At 37.3% G+C, this 14,708-nt stretch overlaps 1 protein-coding gene across 4 annotated transcripts in view; it reads left to right on the plus strand.

Moving 5' to 3' along the window:
- Positions 1-3,130: 3,130 nt before the first annotated feature.
- The window catches only part of rtp (MORN repeat-containing protein retinophilin), a 61,439-nt gene continuing 49,861 nt past the window's right edge, over positions 3,131-14,708 (plus strand). For 2 of the 4 annotated variants that reach the window (XR_011332546.1, XM_069828265.1), the window contains exons 1-3: positions 3,187-3,272; positions 4,047-4,222; positions 11,761-11,953. Coding sequence is in view for 3 of the 4 variants with exons in the window: in XM_069828265.1 (XP_069684366.1) it covers positions 4,123-4,222; positions 11,761-11,953 (293 nt within the window). In the remaining variant the exon portion in view is untranslated. Of the gene's footprint in view, positions 3,273-4,046; positions 4,223-11,760; positions 11,954-14,708 lie in introns of those variants that run through there. The other 2 variants (XM_069828264.1, XM_069828263.1) reach the window with 2 other exon arrangements.

Below are 14,708 nucleotides of genomic sequence, written 5' to 3' on the forward strand. Positions count from 1 at the left end.
GAAAATAGATTTAATAATAAGGTTTCAATAACACACAATTCCGAACTCATTGCAATACTTCAAATTAATGTTTAAGAATTAATAATACATGCAGCAGCTAACACATGCATTTCGCTCATACAATTACATTGCACTCGCAAATCACAGCACATTCCCGCTGTCAATACTGCTCTGTATAACGTTAAATAGTCGTTGGTGTAGCTCTCGGACCAGAGCTTCAAACAACACATAACAGAAGCATGTGCGCCTAGGACGGACTAAGGAGGAAGGCACTTGCACGTGCGTCATATTCTCGCTATTTCTACGTCTTTCCTGTAGCCCCGAGAAAAGAGCAAGCGTTGCGATACTTGCGGTGTGCAACCTGCGGATGGTATTACGCCTATACAATGTTCCAAAAATCAAAATAAATTTTAATATACGTAATCCCATTTTGAGAAATACACATTCTACGAAAATATTGGGCTTGCACAGCAAGCATAGCATGCCCTGAGAAATCGCCCCTGGATTTATAAATAGGAAAAGTATGCAATGCAACTCAGCAACAAAATGTGGCAGTTATTTTATTCAAAAGCATAATAAGTAGGACTATCGTACATATTTCAAGGTGCAAAATGTTTGCCAACGCTCTGATTTGTAAATGCATTTCTATTTTTCAGGTTATGTATCAAAAATCAAATCACATATATTATTATGTGGGCCTACATAAACAAACTCAAAATAAATATGCATTTCAAATTCAGAATCCGTTACTTTACTCTGTGTCCACATTTCCTGCACAATCAAGACATGTGTAGGCCTACTCAGAATGTTCAGGACCAATTGGTTTCTGATAAGTAGAACAAGTGCATAAAAGCCACAAGGCATTCCTCACGTTGCCTCTTTCTTGGCAGCTCGATCCCTGCAATTTTGGCCATTACGCAAATTGAGAAGCACAATACAAGTTGTAAAAAGATTTGATTTATTAAATTAACGTTGATTTTATTTTGTTATTTTTATATAATTTTTTTCTGATCAAATTAATAGACACATCACTTAATTAATGTGTGTCAAATTCATTATTATATTGTTGACATTATATGTTTAATATTTCATCCTTCTATCATTTATAGTTCGTGAGAAAATGGAGCATTTGTTTAAAAATACAAAATAAAATCAACATTATTTTAAAAATTTAAATCTTTTTTTACAGCTTCTATTTCGTGTTAAATCTGCGCTAGTTTTCTTTATCTCTATTCTCTATTCTGGAAAAATTTCCTTATGATATATTCAATAGTTTCTGAGAAAATGCGTAATTTAATAAGCAAATTTATTATTCGCGTATTGGCGGTATAGGGTAGATAATCTCCCCTTAATCTGTATTCTCTACAATTTCGTCAATGATGGCATCTGGGAAAAATAATTTATAGAAATCTAAAATTGTTCTGGCATTGTTTGCCACTACTCTCATGTGCCTGGAAGATGTATAACAGTATTTTATCTCCATTTCGCATGTTAGCTCGAGGATGGACCACGGACTTTAATTTTATCTCTACATATACAGAGTTAACAATAAGTATGAAATATTGCTAGTAACTTCTTAAATTTTAATTTTACAAAAAAAGTTTTATACAAAGGCTGTTGAAGATAAACAATACAATATGATATCAGTATTCGAAAAAAGTTAGTTGTTCAGGCATACAGAGTGTGACAGTAAACTTTATTTCTTTTAAATGGCATCCTATATTCAGATTTACATACGTAAAATCACGTTGAGTAGGCCATAAAAGTAAACAAAACACTATCACCTGCCTCATAATAATACTGGGAACTCCTGTTTTATCTTTGTCTTTTTTCTAGAGATGGGAAAAGTTGCTTATTTTCTTGTAACAGTTCCAACTGTTCCGATTCCTTGAAAATAGTAGGTTCCAAATAACAGTTCCGAAATAACAGTACCAGATGTAACTACACAGGTGCACAGTGGTATCTTGGAACATGTACGTATGACAAGTATCTGATGGAAAAGTAGTATTACGGAACAGGTACGTACTACTAGTATCTAATGGAACAGTAGTATTTTGGAACATGCACATACGATTAAATGTAACAGTGGTATTTTGGACGCTAAATGACCACATACTTCCCTGTATGCCATGTGATACAGTATGATGTCATAATGAGCTGAGATGTGAATTCGTGGAAAAGAAATGTTTTCTAATGCCAAATTGAATTCGTAGATCAGATTTGTTCGAAGCAATAAATGTAATGTAATTTTAAATTATTTGTTAATTGGTCACGAAATCGAAGTGGATCCTAATGGTAAATAAAAGCTAACCTATGCTTTCTCTTCTGCTCAGCTGACGTTCACAATGGTGTTCAATTTCTCCAAAAATTAGTAAATAAAAGCTATAATCATTTCGCCCCTGTTAAAATTCATATTAATACCGTCATGAAGAGTAATAGGAAAATTTACCTTCGTAATTTCGTAAATAAAAAAAAAAAAAAACTTCAACAATACAGACCTATTGCAACAGAATTTAGTTTAATTTCAAGAATTGGTAATGAAATTAAACATATAACATATTTGTAAGTAAAACATAACCCATATATTTTCATCTCCCTTGATAAAATTCACAATAAAATTATACTCTAATACAGGCATTATGTTTATAATTTTTTTTATAGATAACATCAGTTTCAAGATAATTTGCGTATCTTTACCATTTATCTTTTACTTTAGTTTCCAACATTTATTTCAGTCCGACGAAAGGATTCCCACTTGTGCTTTCAACAGTAATGCCAAACATATTCCGTTCTGTGGAACAGGCGTTGTCATAATGTAGTTCCAAAGTGAAACGAGTATTTTGTAACAGCAAGTATTTCGTACTAATAGCTCAGAACAACACTGTTATTTTGGAACGTAGTATTGCGAGGTGCTGTTATTTTTTAATAAATTCTAAGCAAGGGACGGTTCCAAAATAACCGTTACGTTATTTTTTCCCCACCTCTACTTTTTTCGTTGCTGCTAAAATCTTATTATCTTAAGAATGAAGCATTCGGTCGAACTGCCATCAGAAATATACCATTTATGGTTAATATATATTTTTTTCAGTGCAATACTTTTGCCAGAGAACAATCGATGATGTGTTGAAAAGAAACTGAAGATATATAGGCTGCATTGAATCCACACGAATGCAGTTAACAAGATGATTGAGTTGGAAGGTTTCAGCCCCTCTCGTCGTGGAATAATTCTTTTCTTACACTGTACGAGAACCTGGCCACAGCGATGGACGACGGTGAGTGTTCATATTTATAACCTAGTCATGTTGTTATCATTTCCGTCCATGGAACATGTAATTAACGTCAATTGCTGTCTAATGGTGGAGAGAATTTATGTAACGTAACGTACTTAACTACAACACTTTCTCTCGTAAAAGATCCTGCATCATAAAGTTTCTTTAATCAACGAAATATTATCGAAACATACTCGTATTGTTTTGCAGCAGTCTTCTTCTTGCTGTTACATCACAGACTCATGAACTTGTTTGTTATTTAACGAAGCTGTGTCAGTTACTAGGTTATTTAGCGTCGATTGTATTGGTGATAGCGATATGGTATTTGGTGAGATGAAGCCATAGATTATTGGCATTCGCCTTATGGTTAGGAAAAACCGCGGGGGAAAAAAACCCAACCTGGTAATCAGTCCAAGCGGGAATCAAACCAGGCCCGAATGCAACTCCGGATCAGCAGGCAAATGCGCTACCGCTTGAGCTACGCCGGTGGCTCTCATGGATTCAAACCGATTGGTACGTCGGAGTTCTAGGAGCGATAAAAGTTATTAGAATAATTTTATCACAAGGGGTTAGCGACTCTAACTCCGAAACCAGCGGTCCCGGGTTCGATTCCCGGTTAGGACGAGTTGCCTGGGTGAGGTTTTTTCGGGGTTTTTCCCTCACTCCTATGGATGAATATCAGGTAACTTTATCAGACGTTTGGAACCCCACTCATCTTCGCCATTTCCTTTCCTCCCCCATCATCCTTTCCTCATCATCCCGTTTCTGGTTTTTCAGATCACTCTACAGGCGGCCTCCCGAAGCTGCTGACTGTCTCAACCAGCCTCCGTGGAATGTAGTTCAGCGATGTTGGATGTCTTCTGCATTGGCATCCGAGGCGGACCTACTCGGGGGAGGAGTTTCGCCTCGGATCGACAGGGGGGATCTTGGGGGAATTTGCCGAAGCAGGAATGGTAGGGGAGAGTTGGGTAGTATCGGACATCGGGTAATATCGGACAGTGAGCTTCTTTCATCTACAACCAGATGATAGTATGTTTCTGTGATGTCGCATACAGAAACGTAACCATGTCATTTAGGTACTACCATGTGGTGGTAGATGAAAGAAACGCACTGTCCGATATTACCCGATGTCCGATACTACCCACCTCTCCCCTATATGGATTCTGTCGGGCCACCGGCGTAGCTCTGTCGGCTAAGGCGCTTGCGTTCGGGCGCGGGTTCGATTCCCGCTTAGGCTGATTACCTCGTTGGGTTTTTTCCGAGGTTTTCCCAACCGTAAGGAAAATGTCAAGTAATCTATGGCGAATCCTCGGCCTCATCACGCCAAATACCATCTCGCTATCACCAATCCCAGAGACGCTAAATAACCTAGTAGTTGATACAGCGTCGTTAAATAGCCAAGTAAAATAAAAAATAAATAAAATTCTGTCGGCTGCAGGGACCGGTCGTGTGGTTAGGGCGGTGCACGCAATTCATTTCATATCGAGGATTAGCGCAATAGATCTCAATAGGTCGCAGTGCTGGGCCATATCCGTGCCCCCCTCAGTTAAATTCCATTCCATTCCATTCGGTTGGGGAAAACCTCGGGGAAAAAACCCAACCTAATAATCAGTCCAAGCGGGAATCAAACCAGGTCCGAACGCAACTCCGAATCAGCAGGAAAACGCGCTACCCTTGAGCTACGCCAGTGGCTCTCATGGATTCAAGCCCGATTGGTACGTCAAGAGTTCTAGGAGCGATAAAAATTATTAGAATAATTTTATCACAAGGGAAGTAAATCCTGTGTCCCAGGCTTAATAGGCTCAGCGTTAGCTCTCTGGTCTTCCATCCAGGCGACCATGATCCTATTACCGGCCTCATCATAACGGAATTTGTGGTGTGCAAATGGAACGAGTGAAATGGACAGACAAGAATAAGAAATGAAGTTGTGTTGAAAAGAATGGGTGAAGAAAGAATGATGCTGAAACTGATCTGAAAGAAAAAAAAAGAATTGGTTGTGTCGCTAGCTGAGAAGAAACTGCCTACTGAAGGATGCACTGGAAGGAATGGTGAACGGAAGAAGAGTTCGGAGCAGAAGAAGATACCAGATGATAGATGACATGGATCATATGCGGAGACAACAAGGAAGGTTGAAAATAGGAAAGATTGGATTTGCAGTGAAAGACCTACCATTTGGCAGAACACTATGTATGTATGTTAAACAGACTTTACAGTGGGGTTTTCTCCAGATACTCCCGTTTCCTTCTATGTGCCGTTTCATCAACATTTTCACTTTCCCCTCATTTCATCTCTCAACTGGAAATAGTAAAAATAGGCTGAGGTGAAGTCTTTTCTGATGCTAATATAGGATGAACTTGAAAATCCGGTCCTTGGGGCTTATCAGCTAGCCTACTTGTCTGAGCATGTGACCTGGCTCTCAGGATTGAGGCCCACCTGTCAGCATCGGATTCACGAATGTCACCCAGGCCACCTATCGGACTTCAACAATCATCACATATATATGGCGCACAATGGGCCAATGTAAACTCAAGAGCAAGGATACATCCTGGGTACAGCCCTTGAAAAGTCAGCCAGCCAGCTAGTCTAGATCGATTTCATGCATATCGTAGCTGCACCTTAAGCATTATCAATCATGCCTAGGACAAAGCTGTGTTTGTGTGAAATACATATATTTGTTATTAGTAGACAGTGGATGCGGATGACTTAAGGAAAAGTGAAGTTGTTTCGTATCGGAGTATATGGCACGTGCCGCGTCGTTCGTCTTTTGTGTACCTGGCGAGTACAGCAGCGTACATAACGAAGGAACCCCGGTCCACTTGCAACGCAATGTGTGCAGTTGTGTTATCCTGCTCAAGTATTTAGTACGAGTTGAATAGTGTAGTGCTGATCCATTCATAATGTCGAAATCAAAACGTTAAATTCGCTTAGAGACACGAAATGCAATTAAGAAGTATGAGAGTGACATTTTATGTATTAACGAAGACAATATCGTGTGTAATGTATGTAAATTTGAAATAAAAACCAGAACAACTCAGGCTATAGAGAAACATTGCAACAGTACATCGCACAGGAAACGCGTTGAAATGAAATCTGAGAAACCATCATCATCATCATCATCATCATCATCATCATCATCATCATCATTTAGTTGTGCGGGTCTAAGCGACACGTGCAACAAGATGCTCAGTGCAAATATTCCTCTAAAGAAATTGAGTGATCCCCATTTTAGAGTTTACTGCAACGCTGGTAATTGCATCAATGATGACGAGGACTGAACTTGCAAGGTATGTGCTACACTACCACAGTACGTTATTTTTCCTTCTGACAGTACGGAGATACAGTAGCATGTTGACATCGTCTGTTTACGTTTAAAACCTGTTGAGCCAATGGTCTGAATGAAAAAAAATGTAACATATAGTAAATGTGCACCTACATTCAACGATAAGTCATCCGGCATCCACTGTCTAGTTATTAGTTTCCTCCAAACATGTTCATAATTTTGGTGATCATCAAGCAATCGTCTAACGCAGTGATCGCCAAAAGCTGTGTCACGACACATGTCCCTGGCTCTACTCAAGCCTAACGAAGGCATCATATCCCCAGCCTCTTCTTATCCCCTTCGTTTCGTTACAAGTAGGTCGATATCAGTAGCGGACGTACATTTGTAACACTGTAAGTGTGTACGATGCGTGTTTCGAAATGTCTTTTGTGCGAGATCGTGCGTATTTGCTTGCTTTCCGCATCAGAACCAATACGCGGTAAGTGTGAAATACCACATTCAGTATTCCCAACGTAACACACACAACAATTTCCCTCTTCTTACCGCTTAAGCGCGACATTCATTTTACTGCTTTAGGCTTTTAACATATTATTTTTAGAGACGTTCAACATAGTAATAATTATAAATTGGAAACTTACCACTGCAATTTCACCTAAATTGCAATGTTAATTATTGTTTTTAAATATTTGCAAAAATTAAGTAAAGTCTACTACTCCACGAAACTTATTGCATTCCTGATACAAGTAACATTAAGGAAGCCGTGAAAAAATCAACAAGATTCCAGATGCGGATGTTATTACTGCAATATGTTATATAAATAATATTGTTAAAATATTAAAATGAAAAATACATCATTACATAACCTTACCGTTTGTTTTAAGTTCGCATTTATAGACTGGGGGGAGGGGGGGGGAAAGACAGACGTATATCACGGCCTGCTGGAGTATAGTAAACACAGAAAACATTTTATAGCAACAATGTTGAAGAAAGATATTTTGGTTTTCCGAAGTTGCCGTCATTAAACAGAAACCAACATGGAGATTTCATTGCAACTAATTAGAAATTCGTCTTTCAGGTATGTAATAAACGATCTTCGCACAAAATAATGTACGATACACGAGCGGTATGTCTGTTTTCATGTTCTCGGAAATTAAAAAAGCTCAACTACGTTTCGCTTTTTCAATCTTTTCCTCGACCATGAAAACGTCAACATACCTCTCTTGTAACGTATATTACTATTTCAAAGCAGAAAACGTTAAAAACAGAACATAAGTTCTTATAAACTTTTTTGTTCAGAATCACCAATATTATCACCCTCAAACCATGTACCTTCTCTCGTGACTCACCCTGTATGTTATTCACTTTATTTAAACATGTTTTCAGTGAATGGCTGTATAAAACAAAAATGTAAATTTCCGCTCGCTCGGAGTTGAATCGTTTCACGCGGAAAGATAATAACTTACGAGTGAAATGTGAATAACTAGTACTGACTAATACAGTCACCAAATAGGCTATGTTGAATTATCTTCCCAACACGTTAATTTCATAGTAAGTGCCTAGTGTCCTGGTTGAACTGGTTATAGCGGAAATATTTCAAGGGATAAAAACTAATGTGTTACTGGCAGCTGAGTAACGAATTTAATGTATGAGGTCAAATGGTAAGAAGAGGAAATGGACTTACTTTTCTCATATACGAGATTGTCACATTAGACCGTACAGTGAAACACGAACTGAAATTTACATTGAAATAAGCGTAAGATATAATTACTGTTAATGTTAATGTGCATCCGTGTTATAGTGAGTCAAGAAAAGTAGGAGGAAACTTTAGTATATGCCGGTTTCTTCACTGCCAACATTTACATTACAATACTAAAAAAGAGCAAGTTTGTCTTTATTTGTCGAATGCTTATAAAAGGCACTTTTCAATGCTAACAATTTGATTTGTGTGTACGAGGTTCAAATTTTGGGGTAAGGAGGTAGGAAGGTAACCTTATTCTCAGTGGCGGTGCGTCAATAATAGCACAAGAGCACGTGAACACCTTGTTTCCATTAATGCACGATTAGTTTTATTATATTTTAATACCGTATTGACGTAGTGGAGATGTATATCAGAATTGAGTGTTTTAAAGTTCCCGCATCTTGTATAAACTTCTTATGTAAACTTGGTAACATGCGTTCACGTACAAGCCGTGCTCTTTTCAAGAAGGTTACAGGAATTTCACGCATGCGGGGGAGAAAATTGTCTTTCGCTGACCACATATGATTCGTCAAGAGCACAAAGCGTTAAGTGAACAGTGAATCTATCCTATAGATGTCAGGTGCATATCTCGAGGAGAAAATTTAATAGTCTGTATTTTAGCCTGTAGGTGCCAATATTTCTCACTGTTGGAACGTTTACTTTATGTGGATGTGTGTACAGTGCTGCTACGAGAGTGTAGTTAGTGAATTACTATACTTTAGTGTTAGCATAATAGCATAGTTTGGCTTTCAAACACGTGCCATGGATAAATTTTATCTATGCACGTACTGGCTGAATGTGATGGTGGTGTATATTATTTAAGAATAATATTTACTGGCATGTATTTATAGTAGGCCTAATCAATCTATGCGAATGAGGTTACAGTACTGGTATAGGGTATAGTGTATCAGTGTGTTGTGAACCGAAATATATTACTGAACACACGCTTTTGTAAATAACGGTACTGTGGTATGTATTAATTTTTAACAAACGTAAACAATGAACTCTGTTCAAGTAATTTTGAACAGTAAACAAGTGGGTAAACTGGCTTACCAGGAAAAATTGGAAATAAAAAGACTGGTTTTCATTATTATTATTATTATTATTATTATTATTATTATTATTATTATTATTATTATTATTATTTTATTATTATTATTATTATTATTATTATTATTATTATTATTATTATTATTCAGTGACGAAGCTTTTAAGTGGCTTTTGAGGCTGAGCCTACCCAAAAAATTTGAGTTATTATACCTAGTAATAGTATAATTTCGTAATAACGAAGTATCGTGACATTTGTTTCACTTCGATTCTTCCATAATATATTAAAATCACTGTTGGCAGTCATTCCAGGATGCACAGTTCAGTGCGAGAGGCTTACGGCAGAAGCCTCGTATGGACGGCCTCGCTCACAGGCAGCGGCACTCACAAGTTCTATGGAAGGTCGGGTAGGAGGGGATATCGATTCGCTACGACTCAGTAGTAGGAAGCGGGGCTAGCCTCAACCGCGATGTTGGTGTTCTGTGAATGCGCTGAATTGTTGAGTGTTAGTTTAATCAAAATTGCATGCGCACGTATGTGTGTGCTGCATACTAATTTTTTGTAAAATGGCTCATACTGAGAGAACATGAGGTCATTATTTGCAGGATTAAAAGAGAAACCGTTTTCAAGTTGAGCTTATGAAACAAAATGAGCTTACAAAGGAGATGGACACTACATTTACATATTAAAATAGCGGATGGAGAAAGTTAAATAAAAATTTTCAATTTTTATAGTATAAGAAATATCTTTGGCTAACAGGATGCTCTGAGACAATTAAGTTATATTGTTTCGCCTCTATTCTGTTAGAGATGAAAATGAGTGGTCATCATCTTCTTGTAGGGTCTGTGTTTCAAAAAATATTTTGATAGAAAAGTCGAGAAACATCTTACTTACTTACAAATGGCTTTTAAGGAACCCGAAGGTTCATTGCCGCCCTTACATAAGCCCGCCATCGGTCCCTATCCTGTGCAAGATTAATCCAGTCTGTATCATCACATCCCACCTCCCTCAAATCCATTTTAATATTATCCTCCCATCTACGACTCGGCCTCCCCAAAGGTATTTTTCCCTCCGGTCTCCCAACTAATACTCTATATGCATTTCTGGATTCGCCCATACGTGCTACATGCCCTGCCCATTTCAAACATCTGGATTTAATGTTCCTAATTATGTCAGGTGAAGAATACAATCATCTACTGTAAAATAAGATATAAGGTAAGCAGATTTTTTTCAGCCTATTCAGTACTTACACCTTAGCTTCGTCACTTTATTATTATTATTATTATTATTATTATTATTATTATTATTATTATTATTATTAATTGCACGCACTGTATTCTTCGCCTGACATAATTAGGAACATTAATCCAGACGTTTGAGATGGGCAGGGCATATAGCACGTATGGGCGAATCCAGAATTGCATATAGAGTGTTAGTTGGGAGGCCAGAGGGAAAAAGATCTTTGGGGAGGCCGAGACGTAGATGGGAAGATAATATTAAACTGGATTTGAGGGAGGTGGCATATGATGATAGAGACTGGATTGATCTTGCTCAGGACAGGGACCTATGGCGGGTTTATGTGAGGGCGGCAATGAATCTCCGGGTTCCTTAAAAGCCAGTAAGTAAGTAAGTAAGTAAGTAAGTAAGTAAGTAAGTAAGTAAGTAAGTAAGTAAGTAAGTAAGTAAGTAAGTAAGTAAGTAAGTAAGTAAGTAAGTAAGTAAATAAGTGACAGGAAGATATGAGGTAATTAAGTTATATTTTTTTTCCTCTATTCTGTTTGGGGTGAAAATGAGTGGTCATCATCATCTTCTTGTGGGGTCTGTGTTTCAAAAAATATTTTGATAGAAAAGCCGAGAAACATCTGCTATATAATAAGACATAAGGTAAGCAGATTTTTTCAGCTTGCTCTGTATTTACACCTTACCTTCGCCACTGTATTATTATTATTATTATTATTATTATTATTATTATTATTATTATTATTATTATTATTATTATTATTATTAATTTTATTATTATGACCATTCACGGCGTATAAAAAGGAGTGATTAGGCCTATACTCGTAATATTAGTTATTTGAAAAGTACTATTTCGATGTAAAGTGACGAAATTGTTATTCTGCTGTAAAAAATTACTTCTGGGTTATAGGTTTCATATCGTCCTTGTTCCTGCAATAACTCCTATGCGACATATTTATCGATTTTCAATTTTTTGCACTATTAAATAACTTAAATAGTGATACAGCAAATAATAAAATCTCCTATATGTAATTATATTGCTTTGTTTCGAAAATGTAAGAATTCACAGTCTCCTATGTACGGCTGCCATAGGATGAATAAATGGGTTTTTCCTTCCTCCTGAAAGATTTTATATTTTGCACATAGGAGTTATTGCAGGAACAACGACGATATGCTGACTGTTGCAGTATTACCAGGCGTAGTGAAGACAGGTGCGTACCGGTACGAGGATGGAACGCGGTACGTAGGGGACTGGAACCAGAGGGGCCAGAAGCACGGGATGGGGCACCTCTCCCTGCCCGACGGCACGCGATACGACGGCGCCTTCCAGAACGGCCTCTGCGGGGGGCTCGGAGTTATGTGCTTCCCTGATGGGGCCAAGTAAGTAGCCTACGAACCGGACCACGTCTGTGGCTCAAGTAATAGCGCCTTGATCTTCCGTGCAGGCATGAATGGATATTGCAAGTTAAAATAATAATAAAATATTGATTGGCTTTTATTTATTTTGTTAAAATAGTTCTCTCCACTTTTAGGTCAACGTCCTGAAGTACCTCCTCTGCTTTGTTTGTACAGGGACATCATTTTATTTTCACTTCAATTTTTATTGTACCCGAGTTTTTGAATGTACTTCACTCCCACCCACTCTACTAGTAAACTTCCAACCGTTCTCCACAGAACCAAGCGTATACAGTCAAAGTCGCCTTACAGTCATAGTAAACACAAACAGTACTGAATTAGTGAATATAGTACCTTCCAGAAATATGGTCGCTTTCAGGATTGTATCATATTCTCTCACAGATGCTGTCGTCCGTTTGCTTATGTCGCATCCTGGTTTCCCCCACCCGCTTCTGCTCGTCCCTCTGTAAAGGCTAGTGGCTGGGCTGTCTTAGCTCTTTTCTGAAAACATTAATTTCTGTTAGGAATTGGACGTCTATGTAATATTATACAACTGTTTGAAATAACTTAAATAAAAGGGCCTTGTTAATTAACTGTCACGTGATTTCTCTCCTTTCTACGACCCTACGACAAAATCACTTGGACGGACAGTAGATAGCATGTCTGAGTAATTTTATCTTTTCGTATCGGGCAGAAGTGAAGATTGAATTTACAGCACGTAAGTTATTTTTTTATAGAGTAGGTACAGAATTATTTCAACTTGAGTTACTAGTACGAAGGACGAAACTGGTAATTGGAATTAGGTACAATAGTCTATAGTGCGATAATGTACAAAAAAGAACTAAAGCCTGTATGGAAATGAATGGCCACCATATTAAAAATGTGTTTATGCTCGACCATGCCGAAATGTAATAATTATACACCTGGTAGCAGACCTTTAATGCATGTCATTAAAGTACACCTACTCATTAAAGGTCAGGTCTTTCAGCCAATGACGACTCAGGTTACAACTGTTCAGCCAATGACAGGTCAGCTTTCTACCGTTATAAAACCGCAAATATCGATTATTCTCGGATATGCAATCGAAAGAGAATTAGCGAAAAGTCACGGAGGCTGGAAATCCAATACTGTCGCAGAAGGTTATGTTCTGTTACTATAATAATTAGCGTTAATTGTGAATAATATTCAAATAAATTCAATTTGTCATCTCGTTTTTCAATGTCTAATTTAATTTCAATGTTATCTATGTAGGTTCTTATGGCCTAGCAAGGTCAAAGTGGACATCTGTTCCTCGGAAAAAATCAATACTTTTGCGTCTGCGCACATCTCACAACATACGGGACATTGCTCAATATAATATCAAGTTAGAAATATGGTCGAGCATAAAAAGTCGTATGGAACTCGCCTACAATGGTAATTAAGAAGCTCGTATGAAAATTATGAAACTCGCTTGCGCTCGTTTCATAAATATCCTTACTCACTTCTTAATTATCTTCATTATAGGCTCGTTGCATAATGTACTATTAAATATCCATATTATGATTATTTTTCAATTTAACATCATTCTCTATAGTGTACGCTAATGTGCTGTAGAAAGTATTATGTATACTGCATAATTAATACGTCCGAATGGACAACTCAGTTCGTGAGTAAAAACTCTTATTGTTAATACAGTACTGTATTTTGATTAAAGAAAAACCTAATGAAAATTATCAAACTCAAAATCGCGATATTTCCTAGTTTACGTAAATGGATGAACTATTTTTCTTCCCTCCTATACCTAGTAAAGTGATTTGTTTGTACACATTTTACGCCGGTATCATCGAACTCTAGTCGTGGAAAGGGGTAGCAAACGGTGTTTCCGGTTCTCGACCGTTAATCCAAAGGTATAGCCAGGTTAATATTAGAAATGTTAGTAAAAATAAAATGATCTCCCTGTAGTTATGGATCATTTGAAGGGTTCAGAGCCGTAGTGGACCAAGCGCCATTTATTAAAAACGGAGAAACCAAGAGTTAAAGTTAAGTAAATGCCATAATTTACTGAAGATTGACGTATCATTTAGTTTTAATGTGTATAATTTATATTACTTGCTATATGTTTCTATTAAATTATGGTAATAACTTCATTTTAACCCTTGTTTTCTACGGTTTTAGTAAATGGCGCTTGGCCCACTATGGTTCTGAACCCTTCACTTTGAGTCTCACCATACGACGCATGTATTCTGGATGCGTGCTCCTGCAGAGATGTCTGCAGTATTATTACACGTTGACCTACAGAGTTGTCTTGTAGATACATCCATCCGCAAAAAGGGGAAAATATCTGCTTCATCCGAAACTGAATTTCAAATGAGAAAATAACATAAACATCTGTAAACAATATATTTCTGATCAATGAGGAATTATGCAAAATTTTAACTACATATAATATTTGAAGGGTTCAGAGTTCAGAGCCATAGTGGGCCAAGTGCTATTTATTAAAAACTGAGAAAGCAATGGTTAAAGTTAAGTGAATACCATAGTTTAATGAAGATTGACATGCCATTTAGTTTTAATATATATAATTTATATTACTTGCTATATGTTCACATTGAGTTATGGTGACTATTACACTTTTACTAAGTCATAATACTTTTGACCAGTAAAAAGGTACGAAAGGATGTCTTTCAACCAATCATGGCTGCTTATCGCGCGATTTTATCACGTCCTTAGCATTTGTTTAATTTTATCGCTTCCCTAGCAT

This window comes from Periplaneta americana, chromosome 6 (assembly GCF_040183065.1).
Source record: "Periplaneta americana isolate PAMFEO1 chromosome 6, P.americana_PAMFEO1_priV1, whole genome shotgun sequence".
In the NCBI taxonomy this organism is placed as follows: Eukaryota; Metazoa; Arthropoda; class Insecta; order Blattodea; family Blattidae; genus Periplaneta; species Periplaneta americana.